This window comes from Festucalex cinctus, chromosome 10, assembly GCF_051991245.1.
Source record: "Festucalex cinctus isolate MCC-2025b chromosome 10, RoL_Fcin_1.0, whole genome shotgun sequence".
Taxonomy (NCBI): domain Eukaryota; kingdom Metazoa; phylum Chordata; class Actinopteri; order Syngnathiformes; family Syngnathidae; genus Festucalex; species Festucalex cinctus.
Window position 1 is genome coordinate 11081182 of NC_135420.1, and position 18277 is coordinate 11099458.

Here is an 18277-nt window from a genome sequence, read left to right on the forward strand (position 1 = left end):
GAAGCCAAAATTGAATTTGCATTTCTGTTAATCGTTCAGCCCTAATCATTGTAACCTCACAATCATAGAAAATGGATGACACTTTAAAAGTTGATTCTATTCTTACCTTATTTCCCTCTTCACAGCGAGTCACCATGACAACGATGGAAGACCGCTGTTCCCAGATCATCCTCCAGAAGTCACACACAGTTTCCTCCTTAGGGCCTGGAACATATACGTTCACAAGCACGCACATTAACGATACAAGCAATAAAATAAGGCAAATGTACATTCTAGTACCTTGAGCTGCAATGTACTTTTTCGATTCCTTGTAGCCCTGCACAGGAGCAAACATTCGATAAGTTGAGCTTAAACTATTATTATTATTATTATTATTTTACAAAAATGTGCTACATAGTGCTCAATGTGTGTACAAAAATGTGTACATCAATGAAGCTGGCGTTGATGTAGTCGCATCCTGCCTCGCCGTTTCCTGTGCTCAGCTGGACTCGGTTGTAATCGTCTGTTCAAGAGAGCAAATGTTTAATCAATGCAGAGAAAAGTGTTGCATAGTTGTTTTTTTTGCATCAGAGCAACCAACTACATACATGGTAGGATGTCCACATAACGGTTCTTGGGGACGTTGCAGTTCTTCTTGGCCTCTCTCACCGTGTAACGGGTAAAAATTTTGGGAATACTCTGAAAGCAAAATGTTTTTTTTTGGTCATTGTACGTCTCCCCTCATATCGCATAAATGCAGGAAAGGAAAACCTGAAAAGACGAAAGCAAACAACCTGAAACTCAGCCAGAAAAAGGCGTCCCTCATCAGCGAGTTTCCTCTTGTACGCTTCCAGCAAGATGTTGGCTTCGATTGGCTCCACAGAAGCTGCACAAGAGCAAACCGTTGTGTAAACGAGAAACACTTCAAAACAGGAAGTCGCTACTTTCTCAAATATTTATATTTAATGTACAATGAGTCTGCATTTATCCACTAAAAGAGGTACTACCGTATGTGTTTAAAGAATCTACATTTTAAACTGTAATATAAGTTGTAAGACAATGTACAGTAATTTATATGTAAAGTCGTATGGCATCAAAATGTTTTTTATTGTATTCCGTGGACTCACTTGCATTGGGAATTAGAAGCAGGTTTTCACTCATGTCTCTGCAAACAAACATAAAGATCACATGACCAAATTCACATTTATTTAGACCGCCCATCTAAGTGTTGTGCACTGCAAATAATTGAATCAAATGCGAGAGCACGATGAGGATATAATAACGTCATCAAACGTGCTTACCGGAATCGTTGTCGTTTCACGACGTAGATCCTGTAGATGACCACAAGCAGCGCCACAGATGTGAAAATGATGAGGAAGACAAGAAAGCCCGTAAGGGCTTTGTCGTTGTCTGCCAAACAAAAGACAGGACAACAGCATTTCAGATATACAAATGTCAAAATCACATTTTTTATTTTTATTTTTTTAACTGAACACCTACAATACGTTGTTACATTTTCTTCCCGGATTGTGCTGTTGAAGTCCCGGTTGGACACAAATATCTGAAACAGCAGAAAATCATTTTTTACAGCAAGTATGTGACAAGCCAAAGTTAGAGGGGAAGAAAAACATATTAAAAAATTGGATGCACACACCCCCACTTGGTAGGTCGTAGAGTAGCTCAAACCTTGGAAAGTGAATGTACATTCGGTTTTATTTATGCTTTGCACAACTCTATCACCCTGACGAAGTATTGCATTGAATTTCTTCTGAGGTCCATTAAACCGATTTGAATGTACACAGCTCACTTCAATTATATTGTTGTCTACAACGGTTGGATGCAGATGGCCGATGGCTTCTGGTACTGTAGGGGGGAAAAAAAAAGAAAAAAGAAATCTGTATGTATGATCATTTATCATTTATAATATTTTGAAAAAGTTTAGGTGGCCAGAGTTGTGAATTTCTGAATACGGACATGGACAACAAAAACAAGTAGCTAGCAAGCATTATTCCAGTGGCAGCTAATCAAGATGTTATATTAGTATTATGGTCAATTTGGTCACTCATTAGTTAAGATGTAGATATGAAATAGAAAGGAAGCAAAAAAAAAAAAAGAGAAGAAATGAAGGAAAATGAACAATTGCTGTTCAGCAAAGACGCAATTAATAATAATTACCTCCAATGTCAGTTGTGAAGTTATGTTGAATTGCTTGTCCAACATTCCGATTCCTGTACATGGGCTGGATTTCACATGTATAATTGGTGTATGGATCCAAGCCATTGACCATACAACCAATATGTGTCTTATTTTGTTTGCTCTCGTTTTTTCTGCTCGCCAAATCTGGCAAAAAAAAATAAAAAATACAAATGAAATTCCTGATTTATTTTTAAAAGGAAGTCACACAGTAGGAGGACATGTTGTTGAAGACAAAAAGAAACACTGTGTTCCCCACTTTTTGTAGCTATATGACATTATTAGTCATCTCAATTGATATTTATCTTCAGCGGGCTAAGGTAGGCAAAGACGATACAGTCATGATGACTCGCAAATGATTCATGAGTTTGTATTCATCACAAAGTGATCTCCAAGGTTCTCTCCTAAACACCAAAGTGCATCGTGCTTACTTACCGTCTTTCTTTTGTGTTTGCGGCACACATACGCATTGATATGAAAGATGATTGAATCCAGATATGACGTCTGTACAATTCTCACTTGCTGTTGTCCATGCCAGTTCAACGGATGTGTTAGTACTGATGTTTGCTGTGGTTCGGATTTCAAGATCTGTAGATGTGACAGTAGCCATCTTTAACACTGTTCAAGATACATTATGTGCATGCCATATCATAAATTTGTCTCCAGTTCACTGTGGCCTATTTCAACATACCGCAATCAATCCTGACAGGAATCGGTAACAGGGTTTCTATGGTGACATTATTCTTCCAGATCTGACCAGTACAGAGGTACTTTGTGTAGGGTTCCAAATCAGAAACATTCTTGCGTATGTTGCCGTCTAAGGAGACACACAATTCATTAATTACACTTGTCATAATCATCTCACACCAAACATTTAAATTAGGGATGTAAAAATTAGTGTGTTAATTTTGAGTTCATTTAAAGTTTCTTTAACGCCACAAATTTTTTTTATGACCGCCCCTTATTTGTAAAGCTTGTACTGGGGGAATTCCAGTCGCAACGCAGAAGACACGTCCACATCAAAATTTAGCAGTAATACATTTAATAATAAATACATATATTTGTGGAGATTGGGGTCAAGTTGCATTTTATAATTTTTAAAATGTGCAGAATTTCACAAGTTGTTTCACATTAAAGATTAGTTTGCTCTTAATATGAAACGAAAATGCACTGAGCTGCCACCAATGTCTTACAAATGCAATTATGCCATCTAGTGGCAGATATACGAACGCAACACAAATCAATATCACAATTGATTTGTAAAGTAGAGTACATCTTTTTAATTGTAACTCAATTCTATGAATAATTTTGAAATTACTGTATCAGTGACTAAAAGATGCAGTCATATTTCTATTAGTTTAACATTTGTTTCCACTTTTACGTTAACAACAGGATGAAAACTTAAAAAATAAAAAAAATAAAGCAGTACATTTATTTAGGTGTGTGTCCTTATGTTGGATAAACTATAAGAAATCATGACACGAAGGATTTAGTTGCCAGGCTAGTTAAGCTGTTATAACAATAACTACTGAACAATTGCGACGTTTTGTGATGACAAAGTTACTGAAACAGTAAATGAAAAAAATGCAGTTGTGCCTTAACATTTGAATGAATGAAAAATGGCTTTTAAAACCTGTTCCAGTTCAACACAAAAAAGAAAATTTTTCTCGCATTGCATTGTTTTGATCTGTAAAATATCTAGTTTACTGTAGTGAGTAGTGTACTTTACAAACACATAATTTCTCAATTTTAACAGTTTACCCATTATTTATTCATTTATTATACGCTCCTTCAGGTGTGCGCACCTTGGCCATCAGGGGGCAGTATAACACAGATGTACATAACAGACAAAGAAGACTTTTACCAAGTAACTCAGTAAGCTGCAATAACAGCCGTTTATCACAGGGGAAAAGGAATAATATATGTTGTGAGTATTGCAACATTGTGTCTACACGTGTTGCTGCTGTGTTCAAAAATATGTAACATTTTATGCTAGTTTTGTTCGCCCATCTACAGCGTTTTGAGCGTTGTTAGCATTAAGCTAGCTGACATTCATATCTTATGTGTCAAGTAATTTAGAATTGGATAAATGAGAATATCAATAAGTATCCACTGACAATATTTTAGGTCATAATCGTAGTTCCGTTATGTTCTAGGGTTGGATCCCAAAAACGCAGACACAAATAAGATTTTAACTCTTTATTCGCTTAATATCGAGAGGCGTAGAACAAACTTGACTAGACGAGAAACAACGAGAATGTATTAAGAATAACGAGACGCTAAGCTAACTTGGGCTGTGGAGGTGAACAGAGGAACAGAAGCAATAATCCGACAAAAACATACACTTCTCAGTCAGGCTTATATAGACAGCGAATTGATCTGATTGGCTGTGGCTAGATATGTGGGACACAGGACTGACATGGAATTATCTGATTGGCTGTTGACCAGATAAAGAGATTCAAGATTCTTCACATCACATAGCTTCTGGCATCACATAGCGTCTTACCAGATGAAACTTGATGCTGGTTACATCAGTTCAAAACAGATACTTGACCTCATGGTCATGACCCAAACATAACCCTTGCATGACCCTAGTCATAACAGTAAACACAACCCTTGCATGACCCAAACATAACCCTGGCTTGACCCAGTCATGACAAGTTCATCCACTTACCTAGACAGGAGTAAACAACGGTAAGATCGGTGCATTTGGGAGGTAACGCTGCTGTGATGTTTGCAGGAAGTTTAAAGGCAACATGCTGCGGTATTTCATTTAAAAATCCCGGAAGGAAATCTGTAAAAGGAAATAAAAAACGCACGTAAATTAAAGGATGTTGTAAAATATTTTAAAAGCACAACACAATTAAACATACCTGTACTGATGAACTTGGTTAGGGTGAAGGAAGACCCTTGCCTTTTACAAGTGTAGGTTATTGTGAAATCAGTGCAAAGGTCACTGTAGGCCGGTCTGATGCACAATTTATTGTCTTCATTGTCACATTGCGCCAACTGAGTTTTATTTGGTAGTGACGTGCTGATATCCCATTCGGTAGCGAGTAAAAGACAACCATTGGAGCAATTGCCAAAAGCGATGTCGTCTCCTTCTGAAATTGACATGCAATGCTCAGATGTGTCTCACAAATACAGGAAGTGTGTGATGTAACGGTAAGTTGAAGATACAATTTTGTATGAGGCCGTTTTACTCACTCATGTCTTCTGTAAAGCTCTCTAGAGTACCCTTGCAAATTGTAAAGTTGCCTTCACTGGTGAAATGTTGCACTTGGTGCTTATATTCAGTGCATGGCTTGAGGTTTGTGATGTTGACCGATGTCTCGTTATAGTTTTTTTCCACTGGCACGCCCCCTTCCGTCAAAATGATTGTATACATGCCAGCGGAAGAACTGATGAGGTTGTAGCTGAAGCCAAACTTGATGGGTGTAACAGTGTAAGAGCCTGTTTAACACATGCAAGAATGGTAATCGTGTATGAATGGGATGACCAGCATAATTGATAATAAAAACTAAATGTACATTAATTAGTCATTTGGTACTCACACTGAAAGGATGTCGAGGCTGGTGGACAATTATTCATGTTGATTGGAAAAAATAAGGAAAATATTAGAAGTGTAAGATTTATTAAAAAAAAAAAAATATATATATATATATATATATATATATATATATATATATATATATATATATATATATATATATATATATATAGGGCTGTGGACCGCTGCTGTAACTGAATCGTTTTTTTAATGTGGAAAAAAATAGTTTCATCTATTAAGAAATGCAATTGACACATTTTGCACCTGTAATTGATAGAATTATGTACCGGTTGTTGAAGCAGAAGTCTACCAGTCACCCAAGAAGGAACACTTTCAAAACTCACAACAATAAGTTAATAAACAGAAACCATAAAAAAAGATTTTGTATAAAAGTTTAATGTAAAATGAATTTTTAGCCAATTATTCGAGTAATCAATGGACTAATCAATTCTAACATCAACTCATCATCCTATTTCCCAAACATCTTCTGCTCAAATTAGAAACGAAGTTCCTCCCAGGACTCAATCTTACTAAAATACATCACTCACTGTACATGAATCAATGCTCAAAAACACAAACTACACAAATTATTACTATTACTACTACTTGCATCATTTTCCTCATTCTTATTATAATTCAACTTTGGTAAAAGTCTTACCAATTGTAGACGTGACTTCATTGGCGACCCGAGGGATGTTTGTGGGAGAGGCTGTTGTGCTGTTTGAAATGTTTACATTTGAAGGCTCCGTTGTGGTAACTGGAGAAGAAAGAACACAAAGTTGTCATGTAGGCTTCAATGAACAATATATGACACTGGACTGGCTGATCAAATTGAGTTACGTGTTTTTAACGTCTTGTTCAATTTAAAATCATTTTTTCTCTGTAATTGGCAGCACATCAGAGCATTTGGGGAGCACATCTGCCCCACTGTCAAAGTTCTGGGTTCGAATCTGGCCTCACTCCTTTCAGTGTAATGACTGCAGGCTCTCCCTCAGGTTTTGCGTTGCTCCTCCCACATTTCAAAAACACACTTCTTAAGTCAAGTGAAGAACGTAGAATGTCCATCGGTGTAAATCGAAGTGGAAATGGTTGATAGATTAAAAAATAAATAAATTATGGGCTAAAAATCACAAAAAACACTACTATCTGTCTATCATCCATTCTCTACTACATTTTTAATATTATTTATGGGAAAATTAATTCACAAAACAAAACGAAAGCTCCAGTGTACATAGAAATGAATGATTTACTACAATAAACATCACCCAATAACTCTTTGTTAATGTAAACTACAGTGTTGTGTGTGGTGATGAATTGTCACTTACCTCCATTGTTTTGACCTGCAATTAGAAACAGAGGAGAAAGGAACTTATTATCCAAAAACAACAAATTAATTGCAGGCGAGTACATAATTACAAGACATTAGCTACACCTGCATGGTAATGAATAAATTTCAACTTGAAACAAAAAATGTCAGATGTTTTTGTTTTGAACATTTAAATATATATATTTCATTTCATGTGTGTCTCAGTGTTTATCAAGCACAACGAACAACCAGCCGAAGAGAAGAAGTTAGAGCAGAAGAAGACAATCTCCATTTCAGAAAGCAACCCATCATTTCCTGCCTTTCAATGACACCAGCCGCTACTCCCACATTTGGTTTCACTTGAGAAACAACACCAACATTATTAGACAAATAAGAAACACAAATGTAGAAAAAAAAGAAACAAGAATGTGGTGTAAAATAAAAGAATTGAACGTTTCAGTTGAACTGAACTGAAATTTTTTATTCTCTAAAAAATTGTCAAATGTTTTTGACAATGAAGTTGAACTAAAGCCATTTACCATGGCTGACGTTAAGGGTAACAAATAATACGCTGTACGGCTAATGTATGAGTTCCTTTTAGGGCGCACATCAGAATGACAAAAATGTGTTGAGGCGAACACTGCGAGTGATAGTCAGGATGTGGTTTGGTGCAGCCTGTTTCTCGGGGTTGATGCATGCATGCACTGACATTTCACCACCTCGCACACATACACATGCAGCCGTGCAAGTGGGTGGGCTCTATGGAAGTTTTGAGAGATTCAAATTAATTCAATGATGCGTCGAGAGACAATAAGATGCTTTCAAGCCAAGTGTGACGACAAAGTTTTTTTTTTTTTTTTTTTGACGCGAGTCAAATGTGATTACATAATTTGTCTCCACTCAAACTTGAGTGAGTGCGAAGGACAACATTACAAACTGCTTTAAGATGTGCAGCAGGCCTCACATTTCGGACCAAACTTCTTCATTTTGTGCTTCCCCTTTTTCTTGACTTTATTCTCAAGTCGTTTGCTTGCCTTTTTGCTCTGCTCAACTCAGCCAGGAAATGAAGACAAGTCAGAATGCAACACGGAAGTGGTCAACGTTGTACTTTGTACTACATACATACAGTACTTGAGGAGTCAAATAATAATACTTTTGTTGTTGAAATAATTGTTTTGTTCAATAACATTGCATTAGGAAATTCACAAATATTGTACTTTCTTCAAATTGAAAGCAAGGGCTGGCGTTCAAATGTTTCATTTTAAAGCTACATTTCTAATTACCCGAATAGCAAACTTAAAGGAGAAGCATCCCAAAAAATGTCTTTACAATAATATGATCTATACACCCCCACTATAGTGTAAACTCAGTATTCTGATGAATATTTGTGGAATATGAATTAAGCAGCAAAATTCATTTATCATTTTATCCTTCTCGGGGGGCATTTTGCTACTTGCTGTCGACTGAAAATGACATCACAGTTCCTCAGGGCTCAGGTAATGACCAATCAGGGCCAGGGTTATCATAGTTTCTGAATTTTCTTTTTTAGTTAGTTTCTATTTCTTTTTGAGTTTTGTTTTTGAAATTTACCGGTAGTTAGTTTTTTTAATTAGAGTTCAGGGTGGTTCTGTTAGTTTTTACTAATTTTAGTTCTTTACTAAATGCTTAGTTTTAGTTTAGTTTTATTTAGTGTCAGCATTAGTTTTAGTTTTTAAAAATATGTGTATTACTTGTGCGCAATATTTGAAAAACACCATGGGAACGACCTTCTATGACGATGCTTTTCTATTGGCTGCTGCTTGATGATGTCACTTCTGTGTGACACACTTTACAAATGTACTTATTCCGGTTAATATCAAAATAAATCTACTTAAAATCACATTTAAAATCATTCCCAAAGGCTCATCTATTAAACGAATTCCCAAAGACAAAAATGAAGGACATTTTTGCTATAATTATAGTTAGTTTTAGCTAGTTTTGTAAACATAAAATGTAGTTTTCAGTTAGTTTTAATTTTTTTTTAATCATTTTCTTTTTTATTGTATTTGGTTAACGAAATTGTTTTTTAATTTTAGTTTTAGTTTTTCCATTAGTTTTAGTTGAAATAACCTTGATCAGGTCTCACCTCTTTATGACACTGAGCCGTGATTGATTATTAACCGAGTTCACTCCTGAGCAACTTTGATGTCATTTTTAGTCAACAGCAAGTAGCAAAATGGCCGCCCTCTGAGATGGATAAAAACGGGTGGATTTTGCTGCTTAATTCATATTCCACAAAAATGATCTTAGTCTGACTAACATGTTTAGATTAGTGGGACGACATACAGCATATTATTGTAAAAAAAAAAAAAAAAAAAAAAAATCAAAATGTTTTAGTTGACACCTCCTTTAAGGAGTGAATTAACATCGTACTTTTGTTTATGGTTACTGTATTAAAAAAAACACCAACAATAATCTGGTACAGCTACAATCAGTCCATCCATCTCTTATCGTAACCGTGTACACTAATAAAGTTCTTGTCCTTGTCATTCTTGTGCAATTCATGCATCCTATTATTATTATGAAAATCATGTAAATGTAATAAATGTACACCTCAATGTATTATTACATATACACAATTGCCCTCGCATTTGATTGTTATTATACTAAATTTTGAAATTATGGAAAATACTGACAACCAAATGTAAATACTATTGTCCAATTTTTGTCAAAAAGGATTTGGGTGAGAAAAAAAACTTGTAAAGAAAAGGTGTAAAGAAAAAAAAAAAGAAATTTTTGTACATGCAGTTTTCCATTTAGCAAGCAATATGACGCAGACACAATAAGTTTGTCTGAGCGGGTCACAGAAATTATATGGCCGGCGCAATCTGGCAACCTGGCCTTCACGTCTTTAATATAGGTGACCTTGAACATTTCTCAGCTGACACTGGGAGACGAGTACAACACAGAATAACCTGCAATTGCTTGACAGATCTTATTTCATTTATTCCAATTATTGTCTCCAATTAACGTGACAGAAATTTTGCAAGCTGCAGGCATAAGCACCAAAACTAACCACGAGCATTTAATGGGGTTTTGAATATTGGGTACTACTATCTGATGACACATTAAAGACACATGTAATGTAATTTGTCTAAGTAAAATTCAAGTATAATCAAGATTTAAATAAATAAATAAATAAATAAATAAATAAATAAATAAATAAAAAGTCAAATTTGGAAATTCTAGTGAAATTATTCTAAATTCATACAAAAATCCATAATAACAGATTCAGACAATCTTGATCACCTAACTGCATTTTATTTATTTTATTGGGTTATTGTGTTATATTGTGTTACAGAGGAAGACAAGTCCGTGTCCAAGCTACTCAGTAAAAGTCGGTACAAGTCAACAGAATAATAAAAGCCTCTGCGTGCTCTATACAACTGTCGTGTCCTGGGGGTCATTTGCAGCCCGCCATCTGTTTTTCTGTGGCCTGTAGCATGTACAAAAAAATAAGATAGGTTAAAATAAAATAAAAACGAAAATGCTTTTTAAAAAATGAAAACTAACTGAAACTACATTTTATGTTTACAAAACTAACGAAAACTAACTGTAATTATAGCAAAAATGTCTTTCGTTTTAGTCTTTGGTAATTAATTTAATGCATGAGCCTTTGGGGATGATGTTAAATGTGATTTTAAGTAGATTTACTTTAATATTAACCGGAATAAGGACGTATGAAAGTGTGTCACACATAAGTGCAGCAGCCAATAGAAAATTACCTTCAAATAACGTCGCACACATGGTGTTACACATTAAAAAAAACAAAAACAAACAAACAAACAAACAAACAAAAACCCTAAAACTAATACTGAAACTAACTAAAACTAAACTAAAACTAAGCATTTATTAAATAACTAAAACTAATAAAAACTAATCTGAAAAACTAATTAAAACGAACTAAATTTATAAAACAAAACTCAAAACAAAATAAAAACTAACAAAAATGAAAAATTCCAAACTCAAATAACCCTGTTCCTTATTGATCACTACGATGACGACTACTACGACTAATAAATTCGACTTTTGAGCTTTTCTAGATATGCAAAGAAACTATGTATATAGCTAAAATAGTGAAAAAAAAATCTCTTTATAAGTTCCCCATGAATAAAGCTCTTTCAGTTTCAGAAAGTAAAACATTTTCTTCCACTTTCTGCTCTCTGTGTCAAGTTCTGATTTGTGAATATATCAATTAATGATTCATTAATATGCTCAAGTAAATCAAAATTGTCATCTTATTACAGATTGTGAAGTTTTGCTCAGGGCAGGTGCGGATTTGTTCTAGTGGGGATAAAAAGGGTGCAGGCCACCACAAAACCATGAAAATTCCAATTTGCCTCATCACCTTTAACAGAAAATTAAAAAAAATACTTTTAAAGTGAAAGTCAGTCTTAAACATTTCTTGACAATGTGACCTCACTAGCCTAAACATGACATTCGATTAATATTACATTTCTGGAATTTGAGTTGTGCAGCAAAATCCAGCCATTTTTATCCATCTCGGGGGGCAGCCATTTTGACACTTACTGTCAACTGAAGATGACATCACAGTTGCTCAGGGCTCAGGTAACGACCAATCACAGCTCACCTGTTTTCTGAAGCTGAGCTGTGATTGGTCGTTGCCTGAACCCTGAGCACCTGTGATGTCATCTTCACTCGACAGCAAGTGGCAAAATGGCCGCCTTCTGATAATGATAACAACTGCTGGATTTTGCTGCTTAACTCATATTCCACTAACGCAATATTAACAACAATACCGTATTTAGACTAGTGGGGCTGCATAGAACATATTATTGTTGAGAACAAATTTTTGGGTTGACTTCCCCTTGAAAAAGATGCTGGAAAAAAGTCGTAATGTGGACATTGCATTGTTCAATTTTTCTATATGCGGCCCTCGGATGAAAAAGTTTGGACATGCCTGCTATACAACTTTAACCCACCTTCTTGACTTTTTTTGTATTCACGTGAAAAGCAGTAATCTTCCTGTATCATTTTGACCCAAGGTGCATTTAATTACACCTTCCAAGCCAAGTGTTACTAGTACAAATAATGTATATTTGTACATCTATACCAGTGACATATAGTGACAGGCAACCTGAGTGTCTCTTCAGGTTGAACTTACAGGAACACCCCCACCCCCCAAAAAAAAATCTCCCCATCACTTAATGCGCACACACGGCTCCACACAAAGCAGAACAGAAACAGAACATTATGCCAACAGTTTCTCTTTCTCACCAAGCAGCCTTTAATTGAACAAGTTTTCTAGCCTGAGGGCCACACAAACGTGTCACTTGTTCGTGTCTAAAACGGCTTTGTCAAATCTGCTCTCACATTTGCCATTTTTCCAAAAAGCTGTTTTTACACGAAGACTTTGAGTCAAGAAAAGAACAAAACTTTGTCGAGACCCCACCCGCGCCTCCACCCTTCCTCTGATGCCAAAATAATGTTACTTACAGGAGGCTAGAGAGATGATAATAGCCCACAGCAGCAGCGTCCAGAGACCACGCTGACCTTCCATGTGTGCCACCAAACACCAAGTTCACCTAGTGGGGAGCCAGATGATCGTTCATACCCCACGCTCAACAAATTCTCAAGTCAACATCAGGAGGGAAAGAAGACATTATTGAAGCCACTTACGTTTGGTGTCTTATCTGTTGACGCAGCTTCCTGGACTTGTTCCCCAAAGCCGAAAAACTTCGCCTCTGCCCTCCAGTCAAGCGAGAGTGATGTCACGTTCAACGACGCTGCCTTTACCTTAACGTTGGGTGACAGGAAGCTTCATTTCACCACCGTCACCAAGAACAGGAAGTCGTCTCATCGAAGCGTGTGTGAGAAACATCTGACCAATTGGGGGGAATTAAAAAAAACCCAAAAAACAATCATTTGACACTTTTAATAATTTTTGTATAACAAAAGTGATTATCTTAATTCTGAAAACACAAAAAAGATGAAAGTGTTGACTCACGTGGTTTGGTGGAAATCAAATTGTTTAGCGGAATTATTCCAAATGAGACAAACAGAAGTGAAACATATTCAAGGTCCTCTTCTTTGGGACTCCGCCCTCTTTCACTGCACACATGTTAACAAAACCTCTGCTTGACTGGACCTCCAGTCCTCATTCGGGTCACATGGAGACAAACAACAAATCAACTCCACATAGGGAGGCTGGAGTCCATGCTTATTTTAACACAATTGCCAAGAATTATTTGATTAAACTTCACATCTGTAAGGGGAGCAGCAGCGCCAAACATCTTCCTCAGTGTAACTTTATCGTTAGCATCAGGTCAAAAACCAATCAAGACTCAGCTGTTTTCTGAAGCTGAGCTGTGATTGGTCGTTACTAGTGTTGTTCCAATACCATTTTTTGGCCCCCGATACCGATACCCAGCTTTGCAGTATCGGCCAATACCGATACCATACCGATACTTAAGGTTTTTTTTTCCTCAACATGAAAAAGCTGTCCTGCCATTGGTTCAGAGCATTCAAGGGCCAATAGGATATCTTAGATCGGCATGCAGTGAACATGTCACATATCAGTGTGTATCGGAACAACACTAGTCGTTACCGGAGCCCTGTACAACTGTGATGCCACTTTCAGTTGGCAGCATGTGGCAAAATGGACTAGTGAAGGATTTTGACAGGGGAGGAAAGTCATGGGACAGAGTCAAGTGGGCTGACAGGGGCCCTCAAAAATATTGTTGTAGCTACTTTACATGCAGTCTTTAAATTGTGGGACCCAAAGTTACACTTTCGAGAAGGTTCTTTTAGCTTCCTTCATGAATGGCTTTATTGTGCTTTTTTCCCCCCATCTGAATGAACTCAAATTGAAAAAAAGATTTTTTGTAGCTCATCTTAGCACTTTTCAAAGGTAACGTTTGTCATGTACATTTAGATAATCTCCCACTATCGTGACTGTTATTGCTTTTTGGACTACTTGCAGTATTTTTTTAGCATCACGTGTTACTTATTGGTAAAAAGATAAGGGGAGAAATACTGTCAACATGGCTCAACACCTTTATGCCGTTTCTATCTGGGGGATTTTAGACTGAAACCCAGAAGCAACTTTGTGGATCTGATGAATACATCACATGCCTATATATGGACTTCCTGTGTTAGGTTTAGGGCTTCCACTTTTTCAAACCAAGAAGGATTTGTCACGCAAAGACCATTAATTTGCTCTAATTATAACAACAAAACAAATCAATAACTTAGACCATTACTATGGTCTCCCTTTACATGTTCTCTCGTCTCACTAGTTTTTGAATGAGTTTTATTAGTTTTAATGTGCATTTTAAATGTACATGCCATCTTGCTTTCTACGCACATTGAGTTTATGCGTGCGACACAAAATGTGCAATAGAAATAAAACTGACATTTACCGTACAAAATTTTGGTGTAGTGCTCTATTCAAAGTGCAGTATTCGAGAACAAATAGTCACAAGATACTTTTGTTTAATTGTGGGGGATGCAGGGTGGGTTGTATAGTAACATTTGAATGTCACATCCAGATCTGTGAGTTTCCATTGATTTGTCCCAAGTATAAAGGATCATTGAAAATACTCCGGTGTCTTTTTTTAGGCTCCAAACATTTATGTAGGGCTTGAGTCAAGGGGTGTGGTAAGAATGACAAACTGTGTCACAACTTCCGCAATTGTCAGTTTTCTGATTTGCATACACTGTGCCCGTTGTTGTATGGGATGTATATTCTAAATCCTCAGCTTGTGATTCAAAAAATATCTCATAAATAATAAATATAAAATCTAATGTATGTGTGTATGTACTTATTATTGCAGTGATGACAATGGAGGGAGGGATTAGGTAAGTGTTGTTAGTGCTTCCGCGCAGTCACAGCTGTAACTACAGAAGCAATTTGCTCCGTCTCTCTGTGGCTCGTCATTGCACGCTTCAGCCATCTTACATCGCAACAACTGACCTCTGACTTCGCTAGCAACACTCTTTTGAAAATTCATCCATCCATCCATTTTCTTGACCGCTTATTCCTCACAAGGGTCGCGGGGGCTGCTGGCGCCTATCTCAGCTGGCTCTGGGCAGTAGGCAGGGGACACCCTGGACTGGTTGCCAACCAATCGCAGGGCACACAGAGACGAACAACCATCCACACTCACACGCACACCTAGGGACAATTCGGAGCGCCCAATTAACCTGCCATGCATGTCTTTCAAATGTGGGAGGAGACCGGAGTACCCGGAGAAGACCCACGCGGACACGGGGAGAACATGCAAACTCCACCCAGGAAGGTCCGAGCCTGGACTCGAACCGGAGACCTCAGAACTGGGAAGCGGACGTGCTAACCACTCGACTACCGTGCCGCCCCTTTTGAAAATTCAATAATTAAAAAAAACATAATTAAACAATTCTGGTTAAAGTTGAGACCATTCATGCTCAAAGTGAGTCTCCCGTAGGGAGAGTAGGGCTGTGCAATTAAACAAAATTCAATTAGGATTTTAATTATTACACTTCAGAATTTAAAAATTGGTATCATTCTTAAAAAAAAAAACCCCAAAAAAAGGTTTATTTTATTCTATTCTGATGCAGTTTTTTTTTAAATGTATTCGTACTTTGCAATTTTGTCAACCTTGTTTAAATGTATACATTTTTTTTTTTTTTTACAATGTCTAATACTATAAGTGAGCATACTTGAGAAATTTGCTCTTGAGTGATCTATAATAATTGGTAGTTATTTATATGTTACAACAGTTCTATGGCAATTTAGTTGTGTATTATAAAGTAAAAAATTCCAATGGACAAGTTTATTTATACAAGGATACCATACTTGAATTTATACATTTACATTTATTTATTTATTTAAATAACTAATTTCATGAATTTTGTTTTGTCCAAAAGGAACTTATATACTGTAATTAGTGTTTTAAAGAATTATAATTTTCTTGATTATTTTTTACTTAAACATTTTCTTGTTTTGTACCACAAAAAAAAATTATTTTCCTTTAAATAATTGGGATTTAAATTATTACCAAAATAATCGTGATTATTTTTGTCCATAATCGAGCAGCCCTAATGTGGAGTATTTTTGACCTGACTTTTAAAGTACATATTATAACTACTGATCAGGTGCATTTAATTTAAAGCGAAATACACTGGAACAAAGTAACTTTGCATTTTCAATCTTTAACAATTCTTTGTCTTTAAACATGTATTATTTGTTGTTTATTGTTTATTCATTTTTTCCTTTCGGACACATTACAGCTTACATCAATCACATCACATCATTTGCAACATTGACATCCGAAAGAAGGGCTGACGGGTAGAAGCCGAAGCTTATTCGAGACCCGTCCCCATCGACCCATTACTATAACGCATCAATCATATACATTATTTAGAATAGTCATTCATTTTTATCTTTATCCATCCCATACTATCCCAGACACTGCTCGCTCAGTTCATCTTGAATGTCCGTGTGTAGATTGTGGCTAGTCCCAGTCATTTAGAACTGGTGAGTCGGTCCCCAGACGCCACCAGCAAGCCCACCCCGCCAGGCGAGCAGCCAAGGCAAGCGCAATTCTTCTCTTTCACCAGTAGGCTTTCACACATGTTGTGCTTTCCAGAAGAGTAGATCGGCTTGCATTCGGCCCATTGCTTTCAAGCAATTTCAGCACTCGATTCTGGTCAGGTAGCACCACTGGTTGCTAGCATGTTGTGGATCTGATGACTCCTGTGCGCTGCCCAGCCTAGCTCACCCAGCAGAGCGGCCCACGCCAGCCGCATTCCAGGAACCAGACCACCAACCCCCATTTTGCGTATTGACAGCAGATTCATTGGAGCCACAATACAGCCTTATCATGTAGCCTTGACTGTTACAACAAATGTCCAAACGGAATTCGAGCCAGACAATATTTAGATTCAAACGGGAACAGCAATACATGTTATCAATGCAGGTGTATAAACAAGAGTTAGCCTTGGCAAAGTCAGCAAGTAATCATATACAACTCCAGCTTTGGGTAATTAGTGATGTTGTTGTTGTTGTGATATTGTGAATTACTGTTGTCTCTCAAGCGCTGCCAATTCCTCAGCTCCTTTCACGATTCGTGTTTTTAGTTGACCAGAGTTATCTTTAGTTTGAATAAAAATTCGGCAGTCTTTTGTCCACGTGCTTTCGATAAGTCCATTCTTTCTCATTTGTCGAGCCTTTTTGGCGATGTCAGCATTTCGTTTGGTGAGGTTTTCGTTGATGTAGACATGTTTCCCACGAAGCTTGTGACGGTCTCTCAGAAGAGCAATCTTTTTCTTTCTGTCAACAAACCTGATCAGAACTGCCGGTGGTCGTGTCCCTCCAGTTGGAAGCGAAAAGCACATCTGAATGTGCGCAGGATCAACAGTTAATCCCAAATCTCTGAGTTGAAGTGTCACTTGCTGTTCCACAGTCTCGTTCCCTGAATATTGGTCAGAATCTTCCGTGCTCGTGCTAGCCGCAGCTCTCAAAGGGCCACGGCGCGGCTTGATCTTGATACCGGTGACTATCACATCGTTGATACGAAGATTTTGTTCCAAATCATCCACTTTTTGTTCCAAGGCAACAATGCGTCGATCTTTTTCCTGTGTCTCTTTCTTCAATTGCTGTATTTCCTGAAGAAGTGGCTCAATGCTCTTCTTCATTTCAAGTAATTCGGCAACCATTCGACTGAGTTTTTTAAGAGAAGATTTTATCTCCTCATTCTCATCAGCTCTTTTTCCGCCAGGCATTCTGCAGCAATGTAGTTAAAAATCCCAATGCAAAAATCAACAAGTAGTTAGATTCACGAGCGAGTGCCTATGTACTATGCATTTTTAATTGAATCATTATTAAAAGCCAGTATTCAATTTTACTGTATTTAAGTGCATTGTTATATATCATTTAAATTGAAAACAATGTACTTCAAAAGTCTAGTATTTTTTTTTTTTTTAGATGTAAAAAGTTTGAGAGGCATTGTGTTAAATGCTTAAAACAAGGTGCTGCACATCAACCACCTCACGAGATCTCACAGCATGAAGGCAACTGGTGTAACTTTAGTTCACTGTGCACTATTTGTGTGTATTGGGACAAAAAAAAAAAAAAATATCCAGGGGACAACAAAAAACCTGTAATTGAAGTTTCTACATGTCACAACGGCAGTGACAAGGAATGTTTTAACACTCCTTTCTCCTTCCCTTACATTTCACACCAAACCAAACACTCTTCAGAAGAAATT

At 36.9% G+C, this 18277-nt stretch overlaps 1 protein-coding gene across 1 annotated transcript in view; it reads right to left on the reverse strand.

The window, feature by feature from the left end:
• Positions 1–13112, reverse strand: part of ptprc (protein tyrosine phosphatase receptor type C) — a 24588-nt gene extending 11476 nt beyond the window's left edge. Inside the window, exons 1-21 of the mRNA XM_077534952.1 lie at positions 13036–13112; positions 12708–12909; positions 12525–12613; positions 7048–7062; positions 6381–6479; positions 5727–5744; positions 5380–5625; positions 5046–5276; positions 4847–4966; positions 2864–2989; positions 2608–2760; positions 2155–2319; positions 1634–1842; positions 1480–1540; positions 1281–1389; positions 1107–1144; positions 774–865; positions 588–678; positions 426–502; positions 280–316; positions 107–204 (exon numbers count right to left, since the gene is read on the reverse strand). Of these exons, the coding sequence (XP_077391078.1) occupies positions 107–204; positions 280–316; positions 426–502; positions 588–678; positions 774–865; positions 1107–1144; positions 1281–1389; positions 1480–1540; positions 1634–1842; positions 2155–2319; positions 2608–2760; positions 2864–2989; positions 4847–4966; positions 5046–5276; positions 5380–5625; positions 5727–5744; positions 6381–6479; positions 7048–7062; positions 12525–12588 (2049 nt within the window). The 5' untranslated portion in view covers positions 12589–12613; positions 12708–12909; positions 13036–13112. The remainder of the gene's footprint in view (positions 1–106; positions 205–279; positions 317–425; positions 503–587; positions 679–773; positions 866–1106; positions 1145–1280; positions 1390–1479; positions 1541–1633; positions 1843–2154; positions 2320–2607; positions 2761–2863; positions 2990–4846; positions 4967–5045; positions 5277–5379; positions 5626–5726; positions 5745–6380; positions 6480–7047; positions 7063–12524; positions 12614–12707; positions 12910–13035) is intronic.
• Positions 13113–18277: the final 5165 nt, after the last annotated feature.